The 13294-nt window shown below is 59.7% G+C and overlaps 1 protein-coding gene across 1 annotated transcript in view; it reads right to left on the bottom strand.

The window, feature by feature from the left end:
- Positions 1-13294, bottom strand: part of Igf2r (insulin like growth factor 2 receptor) — a 99817-nt gene that overhangs the window by 15370 nt on the left and 71153 nt on the right. Inside the window, 11 exon segments of the mRNA XM_047557338.1 lie at positions 200-346; positions 629-836; positions 1901-2062; positions 3912-4061; positions 5739-5957; positions 6202-6458; positions 6704-6823; positions 7404-7530; positions 8763-8953; positions 9994-10130; positions 13165-13262. Of these exon segments, the coding sequence (XP_047413294.1) occupies positions 200-346; positions 629-836; positions 1901-2062; positions 3912-4061; positions 5739-5957; positions 6202-6458; positions 6704-6823; positions 7404-7530; positions 8763-8953; positions 9994-10130; positions 13165-13262 (1816 nt within the window).

Consider the following 13294-nt stretch of genomic DNA (forward strand, 5'->3'; position numbering starts at 1 on the left):
CCTGGCACGTGTCAGGCACTGGGTTCCATCCTCAGCACCACATATAAATAATAAAACAAAAGAAAGGTGTGTCCACCTACAGCTAAAAATATTTTAAAAAATAAGAAAAGAGGAAGAAAAGAGGCAGGCAGCAGGAGACGGCCTCCACCCGCCCGACCCTGGGTCCCAGGCCCGGGAGGACCCGCGTGCCGCCACTCACTTTGCCTGCAGAAGCCCCACTCACGGTCCCGGTCGTAGTCCGCGGTGGTGCTGCACCAAAGCCGCGCCCTTCCCTCCAGGACGCACTCCTCGTAGCTCTTCCCGTTGAACACGAAGGGGAAGACACAGGGGTCGCCCACCTCAGTTTCTGGAATGAAGAACATCCGAAAGATCCAGGCTCAGTGACTACAGCTGTGCCTCACTGGGACAGCCACCCAAGGACACCCAGCAAGAACCCCAGCCACCAAGTCACTGTGACAACCAGGATGTGCCTGCCAGACCCCGACAGGAGCGCTCGCCCTGGAGGAAGCCACGGCAAGGCCAAGCTTCCAGAACTCACGGGGCTTAAAGCCCATGCCTCATATTTTCCAGCTGCTAAGTCTGATTTCACGTTTACCAGGACTTAAAATCTACCCCGTTGCAGATTTACCTGGAGGGCAGGTGTCGCCATTCACGTAACTCAGGATGACCGCTTCGTCCTGGTGCCTGTAATCCAGCCGCATGGACGCCAGCCGGCCAAACGACGCCCCCTTGCTCCCCGATAGCAGACAGACGCCGCCGTCCTTGCAGCCACCCTGCTCGGGGCCAGCCGCCGCGGTGCACACCCCCACGCTGTACGTGCGCGACCCCTGCGTCACCTGTAGAGACAGCACGTGTGGTGCGACGGCAGGCAGCACCTGCTCTCCAGCTGAGAGTCCTCACTGCGGCTGGTGCAGGGGTGGCCCGGAGCCACGCCCAGCGCGTCAGGGCCTTCTCCCCAGGCCCTGGGCCTCCTCCAGGGCAGCCCGGCAGCTCCCCGTGGCCACTGCAAGGTGTCCCAGCTCCTGCCCAGCCCACTGTGGCTGCTCCACCTGTCCTCCCCAGCTGGGCCCAGCAGGGAGGCGCCTGCTGTGAGGCCCAGGTGCATCCCACCTTCTGAGGCAGCGCTCCTCCCCTGGGACACTGGGCCAACCAGTCGAGCCGAGGCTGCTCAGGGACACGCGTGCCCTGCTCTCCCCGCCCACTCTGCCTGCCTAGGATCACACCTGCCGCACACCCGAGACTGTGTCCCAGGAGACAGGGTACTGGCTCCAGCAGGGACGCAGGACTCGCCACGTGCCAGCTGCCAGGCAGATGCAGGAGCGGCCCCGTGGCCCAGCCCACACTCGGGAACGACTTGGCAATGCCAAGGCTGCTGGGCCGAGAGGTGGAGGAGCTTTGCTTCACCGACAGCCGACGTGCAAACACGCAGGCCAGGGCCGGGGCTCCACGCACAGAGCTACACGCCACGGTCTTCTCACAGGGGGCACCTGCTAGCTTCCTCCTGAAGTCACACCTCTGGCCAGCAGAGCTGCCTCTGTGACTTAAAGCCAGGTTGACAAAGAGCAACCCACTCTGGATTTCTGCCTGCCACACTGGATCTGACCCTGCTGTCCCAAGATGCCTCGTCTGTTCTCCACCTGTGACACGGTCCCATCGCCTGCCTCACAGGCCAACTCTGATCCTCGTGAAGCTCTGAGTACACAAAGTCTCCAACCACAAGCTACAAGGAGGCAACGCCATGTCCGGCTAGCCACACACTGGGGCGCCTTCCTGCTGCTCTGGCCTGGACACCCCACCTGGAGCTGTCCACGCCAGGAACTGTCGGGGTGTCACAGAGCATCAGTGCGGCCTCCAGGTGGGCCACCTGCGAAGGCGGCCGGCCGAGGAAGAGCGGCGTTACCTTGACGGCGCTCCTGGAGAGGCTGGACAGGTTGAAGCTGTACAGCAGCTGCTCGTCCGTCAGGGCGCAGCCCTCTGTCTTCACCTCGTCCGGACAGACGATCGGCGTCTCCCACTCAAACACGAAGTCACACTCGCTGGTCCGTATCAGCTTAGGAGTCCCCTGTGGTCGGGACGGGACAAGTCTTGAAGCCCTTGTAGCCCAGCACAGTAGCCACACGCTGCACTGCCGGCCCCCACCCCCAATGCGAGGAGGGTGGGGCTGGGGCTGCGGCCACAGCTGCTGGACAATGGAGACCAGTGACCCACAGGGGTCGCTCCCCAAGGGACACTGCAGCCTGGCCCCTGACTGCCCCATGCAGCCCTAGCACACCTCTGCTGGCTGCAGGTCATTGTCCTCTGCTTGGGGAGAGGGGCATGCTGTGCCACGGCTCTCAGGAGAAAGGGGTCTCTCAACATCTGGGGACAGGGCTGTGAGGGGGACACCACCACTGCAAAGGCGGGGTGGGTGTCCAGACGCTGGGGACCCTGTGCCAGGGGCAGGGCACACCATGGCCAGACGTCCCGCGGGCCCAGAATTCTGAATCCCCCTCCCCCTGCCCCTCAGAGAGAAGCGGCTGGTCAGGAGCTCCGACTGCCACTGCCGGAAGATTCAAGTGGCAAAAGTACTCCTGAGACGGAAACGCAGGAAGGCAGGCTGCTCAATCCTCCCAAGACCGGACACGTGCTCGGCGTGAGCTGCCACAGGCGGCTGCTCCGAGAATGCCCAAGGCACGTCACCTAACTCTGGCGATGGCCGTTAAAGCCAAGGACAGTTACGGCTCGTCTGCTGCGTGTGATAATCTCGTCCCCGTGAAGAGGTGGGTCTGTGACAGGAGGGACTCAGTGCTGAGGGCGGAGGCGCAGCCTCTGCCTGTGCCGAGAGCCTGGGCAGTGCAGGCGACACCCACACACCTGCAGACGTGCGCCCCTCGCGGGCTACTCGGCCCGTCCTCGCACCCTCAGGACTCCTGCCCAGGGACACTGAGGGCCGGGAGGTGCCGGGGCCTCTGTGCGGAGCAGCCTGAGGCAGCAGGGGCCCCTCCTCACTACTGTACCTCCTCCTGCCGCCACCAGCACACCCACATCCAGCAGTGACCTCTCCCTCCACAGACCTACTCTAGCCGAGAGGTCAGTCATTGTCACTGAGATGGGACAAGAACAGGCCCCTGATCCATCCCTGAAGCCCTGGGGGTGAGAGGAGCCTGGGGACCCGCCACGTTCAGGGTTCCGAGAGGCAATGCAGGTGTATCTCTCCCGCCTCGTAACACACCCCAAGCCCTGCGATCAAGCACGTCAATGCTTCTGTAGCAGGACGTGTGGCTTTTCACAGTAGATGGGACAAATGCAGTCCCACGTAGCTTCCGTCCACTCCCGTCAAAGGGGTGACCAGTTTCCAGAGCTTCAAGGACCCCAGGAGCACCGACCAGAGCTATGGGCTGTGCTGGCTGGGGAGAGCGTCCACGTGAGCCGCAGCCGGGCAGGGCCAGCCCTGGTCACTGAGACACAGGAGCACCTGGACTCCTTTCACACTGGGGTGAAGAACTCAAGAGAACACGTGGACTAACTCTATCACAAAACGGTTCTCACTGAGCTGGAAGTTGGTATTATTTTTAAAAAGCACAAAAAATGGAAGTCAATAACCTCCTAAAGTCAAATGCGCTACTTCACCAGAGTTGCGCTGACTCTGTTCAGACCAAGTTCCAAATGATGGCAGCCGCCAAGTCTGACCTCTAAATAAGAAGGAAATCAGTTTTTTTTTTTTTTTTTTAAAGGACCCCTTTAGTACGTGTAGCCAATACTGAGTGCCGAATGCACACTCAAATGTCCACGTTTTTGAATTCCGCGAGCCTCCACACGGGTTAGCGCACGTTACCCGAGGAGGCGATCTGCACCCTCCCCCTGAAGCGCTTCACGGTTCCCCAGCCCGGCCTGCCGGCCCGCACTTCCACCTCAGGTTCCAACAGGCCTACCATGCTGACGCCTCTCTTGCAGTGGAAGGCAATGAGCGAGGTGTAGTTGAAGTGCTTGTCCGCCAGGCACGGCGTGCTGCTTTCAAAATTCAAGTAGATTTCATTGGCCACCGGATTGAGTATCGGAGGACCTGTGACCCGGCCAATATCCTAAACAAAGGAGCGTAAACAGCATTTCAGGAAATTAACTGTCCCAAGGCTGGCAGAGTGAGAGCTAACGCAGAATCCTGAAAACCACACGGCACCCGATCCGAAACCAGCGAAACCCGAAGAAACCGAGTCAAGGCCGCGCCGAGCGGGAAGTCTGCACAGAGACTCTGGAGAAGTCTCGGGCGACAAGGTTGTCAGGTTAGGAACTAGGGGCACTGCCACTCAGAGCCGGTTCTCAGAGTCTGCGTAACGGGGTGTTTTGCCTCCAGCCCTCTCCAGAATGCCAGTCCCCCCCACCTGGCAGAGGAGGCAGGGGCCTGAGCTGCACCCACCCGGTCCCTCGGCCGTCAGTGCCTCTGGGCAGGTCCTCAGAGAGGAAACAAATGGGTTCGCCAATGTTCACTGCTTAGTACGGCCCCGGACACACAGTAGCTGCTCAGTAAGGATTTTCTGAATGAATAAACAAACGAATGAAAGAAGAGCGAAAGGGCCATGAAAGGGACGTGTGCCGGAGCGTGTGTGAACACGTATGTACTGCACGTGTGCTTCTGCCCTGTGCTTCTGCCCTTGGCTACTGCCCATTCATCACCGTGGAGCATGTTCAGACCACGATGCAACACCTTCTCTAGTGGGAGAAATGAAATCTGACGGAGGAGGCCACCAGGAGAGTGGGGCAGGCTGGCCCTCTCAAAGTGACCCAGCCAAAGACCCCCCACCAGTCCTGTTGCTAAAGGGCCTCCATCTCTCTCGCAGCTGTAGCCTCACTACAGCCCACTTGCCCACCCACGCCCTGCAGTCTCGCACCACAGTCACATATCCTATCTTTTTAAAAACCTCACCGAGACATCTTGCAACAGGACTCACCTGTTGGAACACTCAGATACAGAACAAGTACAGAAACAACTTTGGAAACACATTTCTCAAGTACAAAAACATCCCAGGAATTTGACAAAATATGAATACAACTCATGCAGACAATTTTAAAAAATCCAAACCTACAATAAAAAAGGACTAGTAGAAAACCAACACTTTCAAGGCAGAACATTTAGCTGTTAGCAACTCTGCTCCTGCCCTTGTTTATAACTCATCACAAAGAAAATGCCTGCATTTCACAAGCATTCTCATTACACAAGACAAGTATTTCAAACTAAAAAGCCTAACTACGCCAACGTTCCTTCCCACTGAGGCTTCTCCTTAGCCGGGCATGGTGGTGCGACCTATGATCCCAGCAACTTGAGAGGGACACAGGAGGATCACAAGTTCAAAGCCAGCCTCAGCAACTTAAGACTACAAGTCATTTTCATTTTCAAAACGAAAATTAGAAAAGGCTGGGATGTGGCTCAGGGGTTGAGTGCCCCTGGGTTCGATCCCTGGAACCAGAGAAAAGATTTCTCCTGATCAGTAACTGAGACTTCTTGAATGACACAGAAGTCTCCCTGGACGTACGAGTTCACATTCTTACACAGCTGAAAGGCCTCCTGGCTGCCACTCCAGGCTGACAATTCGGCACACAAACTCTTATGTTCCTTTAACTTCCTTTAGTGGACCCAGAACACTCAGGGCCCAGCTCGTTTCTCCATTCTTTCTGCTTGAGTCACTCGCCTCCAAAAGCAAGGAGCACAACATGAAGGTTTCTTCTGCTGAAAGTCCTGCAAGGTGGCTTCTCTCCACACTCACCATTGGGGGGCCAGTGACTGGAACTTTGCACACGGCGGCACCGGCGGGGCAGGGCACGCCGTGCATGGGATTCAGCGGCTGGCAGATGTTGATGTAGAAGTCCGGGTTGGTGTCGGAGGCGTCGTCCTCGCTCTCGTCGTAGGCCTCGTACCCACCAGTGCGGTGGATGAGCGGGGACAGGTCGATGATGGAGCTTCCGTTCCTCACAGAACACTCCGTCTGTCAAACAGGACAGACGACGTCAGCCACCGAGCAAGCCTCTAACCACCACTGAAGCTCCCACCCGACAGGGTTCCAAAGCAGAGGAGCAGACAGGCCCATGGGCCTCACTACGCAGCACCGAGCGCTGTTCTCCCCTTCAGCGGCGGAGGGTGGGGAGTGGACAAGGCTCTGGGCAGCTGGGGGGGCGCGAACCGCAGCAGCTGGGGGAGGCGGGCTTCCCGTCCCTGGACTCACGACGCACCGGCTGCTCGCAGGCCAGGGGCGTGTGCCAGGAGAAGAAGAGGGTGCAGGTCTGCTTGTCCAGGGAGATGAGCACGGGCCTGTTCGTGGGCCCGGCCTCAGGCCTGCACACGAAGCTGATGACACTCTTATAGCTCAGGCCAGATTTGGAGGGACATGGGGACCCGTCCTCGTACACCAGCTGTAGGACCTGGTCCACGTAGCTCAGCTTCTTGCTGGCCTTGCCCACGCTGATTCTAGTCTGTCCAAAGCAGGCCCCTGCACACGGGAAGGGGGAGGAAGGCACAGTTAGGGGGTGGTGGCACGGTTTTGGAGACCTGTCCATCTATTCCTAACTAAAACCCTGCCCGAGTCTGGCCTTGGTCAGCGCTTCCCAGGCGGCTTCGCCCTGCAGCCCCCCTCTCTGGAGCGCTGCCGGAGATGACGCTGTGGGTCCTGGCTCTCCTCATGACTGCAGTCGGGCGGAGGACAACCCAGGGACGAGGGCGTCAGGCGGCACTCACCCACGCCGGGAGCGCAGTTCTCGTTATCCCCACAGATGCTCATGTAGACGAGCCCCTTCTCGCTGTAGGCGGCCGTGAAGCCAGCCCTGCCACTCAGGGAGCTCAAGTCGAACAGGTGTCCTGTGTGGAGGCGGCAGGGACAGTGACTCCAGGGAGCCCAGCCTTGCAGGCCTGTCTCCAGCAAGCTCGTGAGATCAGGGCAGTGCGTCAGGGTCAGCCCTCCGACCCCTCACCACCAGTCTCCACCCCACCAACAGGACCCCGGGGTGCTCCCGCCAGCCAGCGTGTCACGGGCCACTGTCCCCAGCTTTAGGAGGTGGTGCACCTTTCCCCAGAGGTCCTCACAGCTCCCAGCACCTGCTCCTCCTGGAGCACCACAGAGCCACAGCGGCGCCCTAGGCCTGTGGACAACCCGACAGCATCCGACTGCCGCCACCTACTCCCTTCAGGCACCCAGAACAGAGGGAGGACAGGAGCCTCCTGCTCCTCCAGGTTGGCTGTGGAGGCAGCCAGCTCAGGAGCCCAGAGGCAGCCCGCCAGGAGCGCGTCACCCCCACGGGAGAAAAGAAATGGCTTTCAGAGCTGGGAGGCCTCCCTACACTGGATGAGAACCAGCATGAGCACAAAGGCCAGTCCAGAGGAGGGCCACGTCCCCACGCCACGGAAAGCTCCTGCAGGCGCCTCTCCGCGGGCCTCTCACCTGTGCTGGGGTTGGTGACCTGGCAGTCATCGTGCACGCTGCTCTTCACGGGACAGGCAGCAGCCGAGGGCCAGGAGAAGGTGTACTCGCAGTCCTCCACCGCACTGATGAACAGCGGCCTAGAGTTCTGCAACGGCAGACACGCACGCTCCAGCCGCCGGGCCCGCCGACGCCAACCCGCCCTGCAAACCCCACGAGCGCACGGGAGTCCTGCAGCTGTCACCGTGGGAGGAGGGCAGGTCAGCAAACGCGAAGGGTGGGACCTGCTGCTGAGGAGCCCAGGGCCCACGTAAGGCGGGTCAGAGAAACCAGCTGAGAGGACCAGGGTCCCGGGCACAGCAGACAGAGGCGCTGGGGGCCACGGGCGACATGAACAAGACTGACCGACAGAACCCCGAACGGGCAAGGTGACTTCTGCTATGGTCGAAACACAACGACCCAAAGGACTGGTCATTAATCCTGCCAATCCTTCCACCGACACGGGCTGAGGCCCACGGCTCCCAGACAGCCCATCCCCAGCAGCAGCCTCCTCCCAGACAGAGCCTGCAGCCCACGCTCCGTCCAGCCCTGGGCACTGGGGGACAGCCCCTCGCCACCTGCTCTTCCTGCTGGTCCTGAGCCAAGAGTGCCCAGTCCCTGGCGGAGGAAAAGGCTGCAGAACCAGCTGCCGGGACTCTGGCTGAGGACCCTGGCTGCTGCAGGAGGGGGAGGCTGGCCCCGGGGCTCCCAGGAGGACCCAGCTCTCTTGCCACTGCCCCTGGCAGCAGAGGGCCGGGCAAGCCATCCTCAGAGGCAGGGCTGCTCAGCCGTCCTGAGAGTTCCCAGGCTCCTGTCTCCTGAGAGCAGCTCCCACCCCTCACACGACAGCGCAGAGCCCACCGCGCCTCTGCCGGAGAAGGCAGGCACACAGCCGCCACTGCCAAGCTGCACCAGGCACTGGGGCAGAACAGTCCCTTCACGGTGCGCCTGCACCTGGCACTTCCCACACCTCTCCACCCCTCACGACAGCCGGCAAGGCAGGGCCACCCAGGGTGGGAAGGGGTCACAAGCCAGGTCTGCAGCTAGGAAGGAAGCACCCCTGCCCAGGCCCCTCCCAAGCTGCCTCCTCCAAGACTGGCGCTGTCAAGCACCACTTTCCTTGATGGCCTTGGGGACCCGTGTCCAGCTCTACAGAGCACCAACCAACAAGCCTGGCACTGCCAGGCTGAGTACTGAGGAGTCAGGGCACACACTCCCAGATGGCAGACCCAGCTCCCGCCCGGCTGCGTCACCCAAGCTCTCTGACCCGCACCTCAGGGAGGCCAGGACGTCCGCCCGGTGGCCCGCGGACTGCACCAGTGTGGAAAGCACGTCACTCACCACTTGGCTCTCACTGCAGGTGAATCGGATGGTGGCTGACTTTTTCCGAATCTGGTCTGGACACAAGTCACCGTCCGTGTACTTGAGGACAGTCACACCGTCTCTCCACTGCGGACCGTCCCTCACCCTGCCGAGGTTCACAGGCTTGGGGCCACCCAGCAGACACACGGCCGCCTCCGGATGGCATGATTCTGCAACGCGAGGAGACAGGGCGCGGGGTCACCAGCAGGGCTGTAGTCCAGTGTCACCTGGCGCCAGGCTCAGTGCTGCACCTGCCCTCACAGCAACTCGGGGTGCCGGGCAGGAGGATCCCAAGTTTGAAACCAGCCCCAGCAACCCAGCAAGACCCTGACTCAAAATTAAAAGAACTGGCCATGTGGCTCAGTAGTACCACCCCAGCGGTCACACCCAGACACCCACGCTCGTTTACGTGGCTCAGTGAGGCCGGGCAGGAGCCTCTCTCCCCACCAAAATGCTATTAGTACCACAGAAGGGCTGGGGCAGCCATGGGGCGTGGGGAAGGGGCCAAGAACAGAGGCATCCCTTCCCAGCCCCACACGACCACGCCAAGATTCCTCAGCGAAGCCGCGAGACGCTCTGAACGGCCTCTCGTGTGCGCTGCACTCGGGAAGCCACCAAGAACTCTGCTGGCTGCCCAGTCCCAGAGCCTCTGTGCCACGTGCCCTGGCTTCAGCAGCAGCCCACACCACAGGGCAGGGCCACAGGTCACACCCAGCCAGCACACGGGGAAGTGGCCGCAGCCTCACACCACGCCCGGGACAGAAACACTAACCAGCAGCACCTGAGCTCAGCCACCAGATGTGGTGGGGCTGCACTGCACCCCAGGGCAGCACCTCAACTTCCCGGAGGCCAAAGCTCTCTGGAGCGCTCCTGGCCCTACATGCGCCCCGACCTCGAGTCTCCACACCTAGCCTGAGGGGCCCTGCCAGCGCAAAGACCCCTGTGATAAACACAGGGCACATCCAGGGTCCCTGTGCTACCCGCCTCCCACCCCATGAAGATGCACTTGCTACCTTCACCTGCACCTGCTGCCAGGTCCTCACACCCAGGTTACCACATTCCCATCAGAAGTGAGCCTGGGCACACCAGGAGTCCGTCACTGAGACCCTTAACTCCCCCTCCTGCTGCCCAAATAAGGAGCCTCAGAGGCCCCTGCCACCCGCCTGCCCAAGAGGCGCCCCAGCCACTGCCCCAGGAGTGCCTGGCTCACCAGTGCCGGCCTGTGGAGCCAGGGACTTGCAAACATTGATGAGGTAGTGCTCGGTGGCCCCCGTCCTGGTCACCGCCTCCCAGTTGTTGCTGTATCTCGACAGAGGCGAGAGGTCATAGGAATTGCCGGCACCATCCCTGCAGGGAGGAGAGGCCAAGTGGTTCAGGTGGCTCCCGGGTGCAGGCCACCACCCATCCAGAAGGGCTCCAGTGTTTTCATCTGCCCCTACGTCCTGAGCGAGGCTCCGTCCAGGCAGAGAGGAGTTCACAGAGGACGCCCCTGCACAGCGGGGCTGGCCACCGTCCACACACTGAGTTTCAGGGAACCCCGAGACTCACTCTAACAGAACTAAGCACTATTCCAAAATAATCTCCAAGTGCTGTCCACACACAGGCCGCAAGAGGCGGAGCTTGGTCAGCAGCTGAGGACCCAGAGCACACCCAGCCACTCTAGGAGCAGCCCTGGCAGGTCACCTGCTGTCCAAACGCAAGGCCACCCAACGGGCCGTGCTGACCTGGGGCCCGGAATGAAGGTTCACTGCTACACCCAGGGGTGGCCAGCCACGGAGACCCACGCACACCAGGGCAACACTGATAGGAACGACTCTCGGCCACCACGGAGCACCAGGTCCAGCAGGAAGGCAGCTGAGCAGCTGCAGACCCGCCCGTGGTCCCAGGACTCGGAGGAGAACCAGCAGGAGCCACGCCTCCAGAAGTGCTGCGAAGCCGGTGTCACACTGGACACGTGAGAACTGCCTTTCTAGGAAAGCCGGCAGAAGCTACTAGTGAAGGAGGACCGTGGACAAAACGCCGGTTTTTAAAGTACAGTGTGCTAGGTGGTGATAAGAGCCGAAGGGGAAAACGGGCAGGGGAGGAGGAAGTGAACTTCAGGGTAGGGGCAGTTTCAGACGGAGCAGCCAGGGAGGGCCCTACGGAGGGGACTCTGTGTAAACCCAGAAGAAATGGAAGAGCCAGAGGCCCAGTAGCACCACCACCCTCAGAGGGACAGCGCGGGCCAACAGCCTGAGGCACAGCCTGGTGCATTCAAAGAAAGGCAAGGATCCGGGCGGCCGCGGGCGTGTCGGGGAGTGAGGCCGCAGCGGCGAGTCAGACCCACACCATGGTGACAGCTCGTGGGTCTTTAGTCACAGTGAGAACTCCAGCTCATGCTTCCAAAAGACATGGGCCGTCCCTGTACAGAAGTGTCAACGCGGTCTGGCTGACACTCTCCCAGGGTCTAGTGGAATGTGCAGCAAGGGCGGAGGCAGGGAGGCCAAGAGGTGGCTGCAGAGCGGCAGGCACAGGAGAGGTGCAGAGCAGGACCAGGCAGAGTCAGCAGAAGCCCAGAGGCAGCCAGAGGCGCCAGCAGGAAGGAGAGCTCAGACCCCATGGGAGACACGGAAATGGCACTCGGGCAGGAGGTGGAGGGGTCAGAGACTCAACTGTAGGCCGCAGTGCTGAGAGACTGCTGGACACGGACGGACGCCCGCCACTCCCAAGCACGGCGCCACAGCAGTCTGCAGCGCACACACTGCACGGAGGGGATACGCAAAGGCAGCGCCATTTCACCTGTGGGGCTGGGCGTCCCTGGTAGCAAGGTGTGTGGACGTGGGTGGATGTGGGAGGGGCGGGGTCCTAGAACCAGTTCCTCAGGGACACCTCATGGACAGTTGCTTACCCTTTTTTTTTTTTTTTTTGGCAGTACTGGGGATGGAACCCTCTGAGCTACATCCCAAGCCCTTTGCATTTTTAATTTTGAATCAGGGTCTTGCTAAGTTGCCCGGTTGGCCTTGAACTTGCAATTCTCCTGCCTCAGTCTCCTGAGTTTCTGGGATGACCAGCGGGTGCCACTGCCCCTCGCCACAATCTTCATCTTGAAAACAGAGTCAACAAATAACTATTGGGGGTTGACCATGAGGGATATGTGTGCCATTCAGAGTCACAGAGGGTCCCAAAAGAATCTTCAGAAGATTTACGGGATAGGGCTGAGGGGAGAAGAAGGGGAAGTGGGTACCTCACCCTGTATGTACTTTCACTCTGTTTTACTACACACACACTAATTTTCATTGTAAACAATCGGGACATTTCTTTGACTTGATTCCACTCAAAAACTTTGCATAGAAATATTTTAGGGGAAAAAAAATCAAAATTATATCTATAAAAATCAGAAAACTGAAGATTGCCTGAAATAATGTTAGGAACATGACTTGGAAAATCTATATGGAAGAAAAATACATGAGAGCTTTCTTTTTGCAGTATTAGGAATTGAAGCCACAGCTTTGGACATGCTAATTAAAAATCAAAATACCTAAGTAAACAGCAGAAAAGGCAGTGGCGTAGAGGAAGGAGGAAGAGGAGGAGGAGAGGGAGAAGGAACGAGGTGCTGGCACTGAACGGGAACAGATGACCCTCCAGGCTTTCACAGCGATGCCAAACGAACCTAACGTTACGTCTAACTGAAAAGAACCGATAAAAGTTTTCCTAAAAAAAAAAAAAAAAAAAAAAAAAAAAAAGTAAAAAATGCTTTGCTCTAAGTGAAAATGCCTGGGGAATGCAAGCCGGAAAGGTGACATTACTAGAACTGTGGTTCAAAGCCACTGAACCAAACCACCAGCCAAGCACTTCATTTATCACTGACACCGTGCAGGATGGGGAAGCGGAAGGCACAGGAGGGGCCGGAGGAAGTGCCCACTGCCATGGAGGCGCGTGGCACCGCGAGTTGCCAGCACAGCTCTGGGGAGCCTCAACCACCCTCCACTGAGGGACCCGCAGCGGCCGCTCAGTAGAGCTGTGAGAGCGATTCTGGGCAGGCACACGAGGGAGCCACCACGTCACCAGTTCCTAGGAACATGTTAGGGTCACGAGGAACAAAGATCCAAGGGGCAGGGAGCCCCCAGGAAGCCCGCAGCGGGTACTACCCCATCACACTCCTCGCCCACCTGAGAGGACTGGGGCAAGGGGCCGCATCATTCCAGCTCCCGACAGAAGGCGCGGAGGGCAGGAACCTGGCCCACTCTCGTCCCCCATGCTGGGGAAGCCCAAGAGGCGCCGACACGCCACCCTTGTGCTTCTGCTCCAGACACCGTCCGATCACAGACACGAAGGCACTTGGGGAAGAGGGCTGAGAAACCTCCAGGAGGTGCTGCAGCGAACGCACACCAGCGCAACTCACTTGAAGGAGCACTCGGTCACGTTGAAGGGGGGGCAGGCGAGCTGGGTCCGCCACTCGAACAGGTAGGAGCAATCTGAAGTCTCCCTCAGGAACACTGGCTGCAAGTGAAGCGGGCGCAGGTCAGAAAGGA

Source organism: Sciurus carolinensis, chromosome 7, assembly GCF_902686445.1.
Source record: "Sciurus carolinensis chromosome 7, mSciCar1.2, whole genome shotgun sequence".
In the NCBI taxonomy this organism is placed as follows: domain Eukaryota; kingdom Metazoa; phylum Chordata; class Mammalia; order Rodentia; family Sciuridae; genus Sciurus; species Sciurus carolinensis.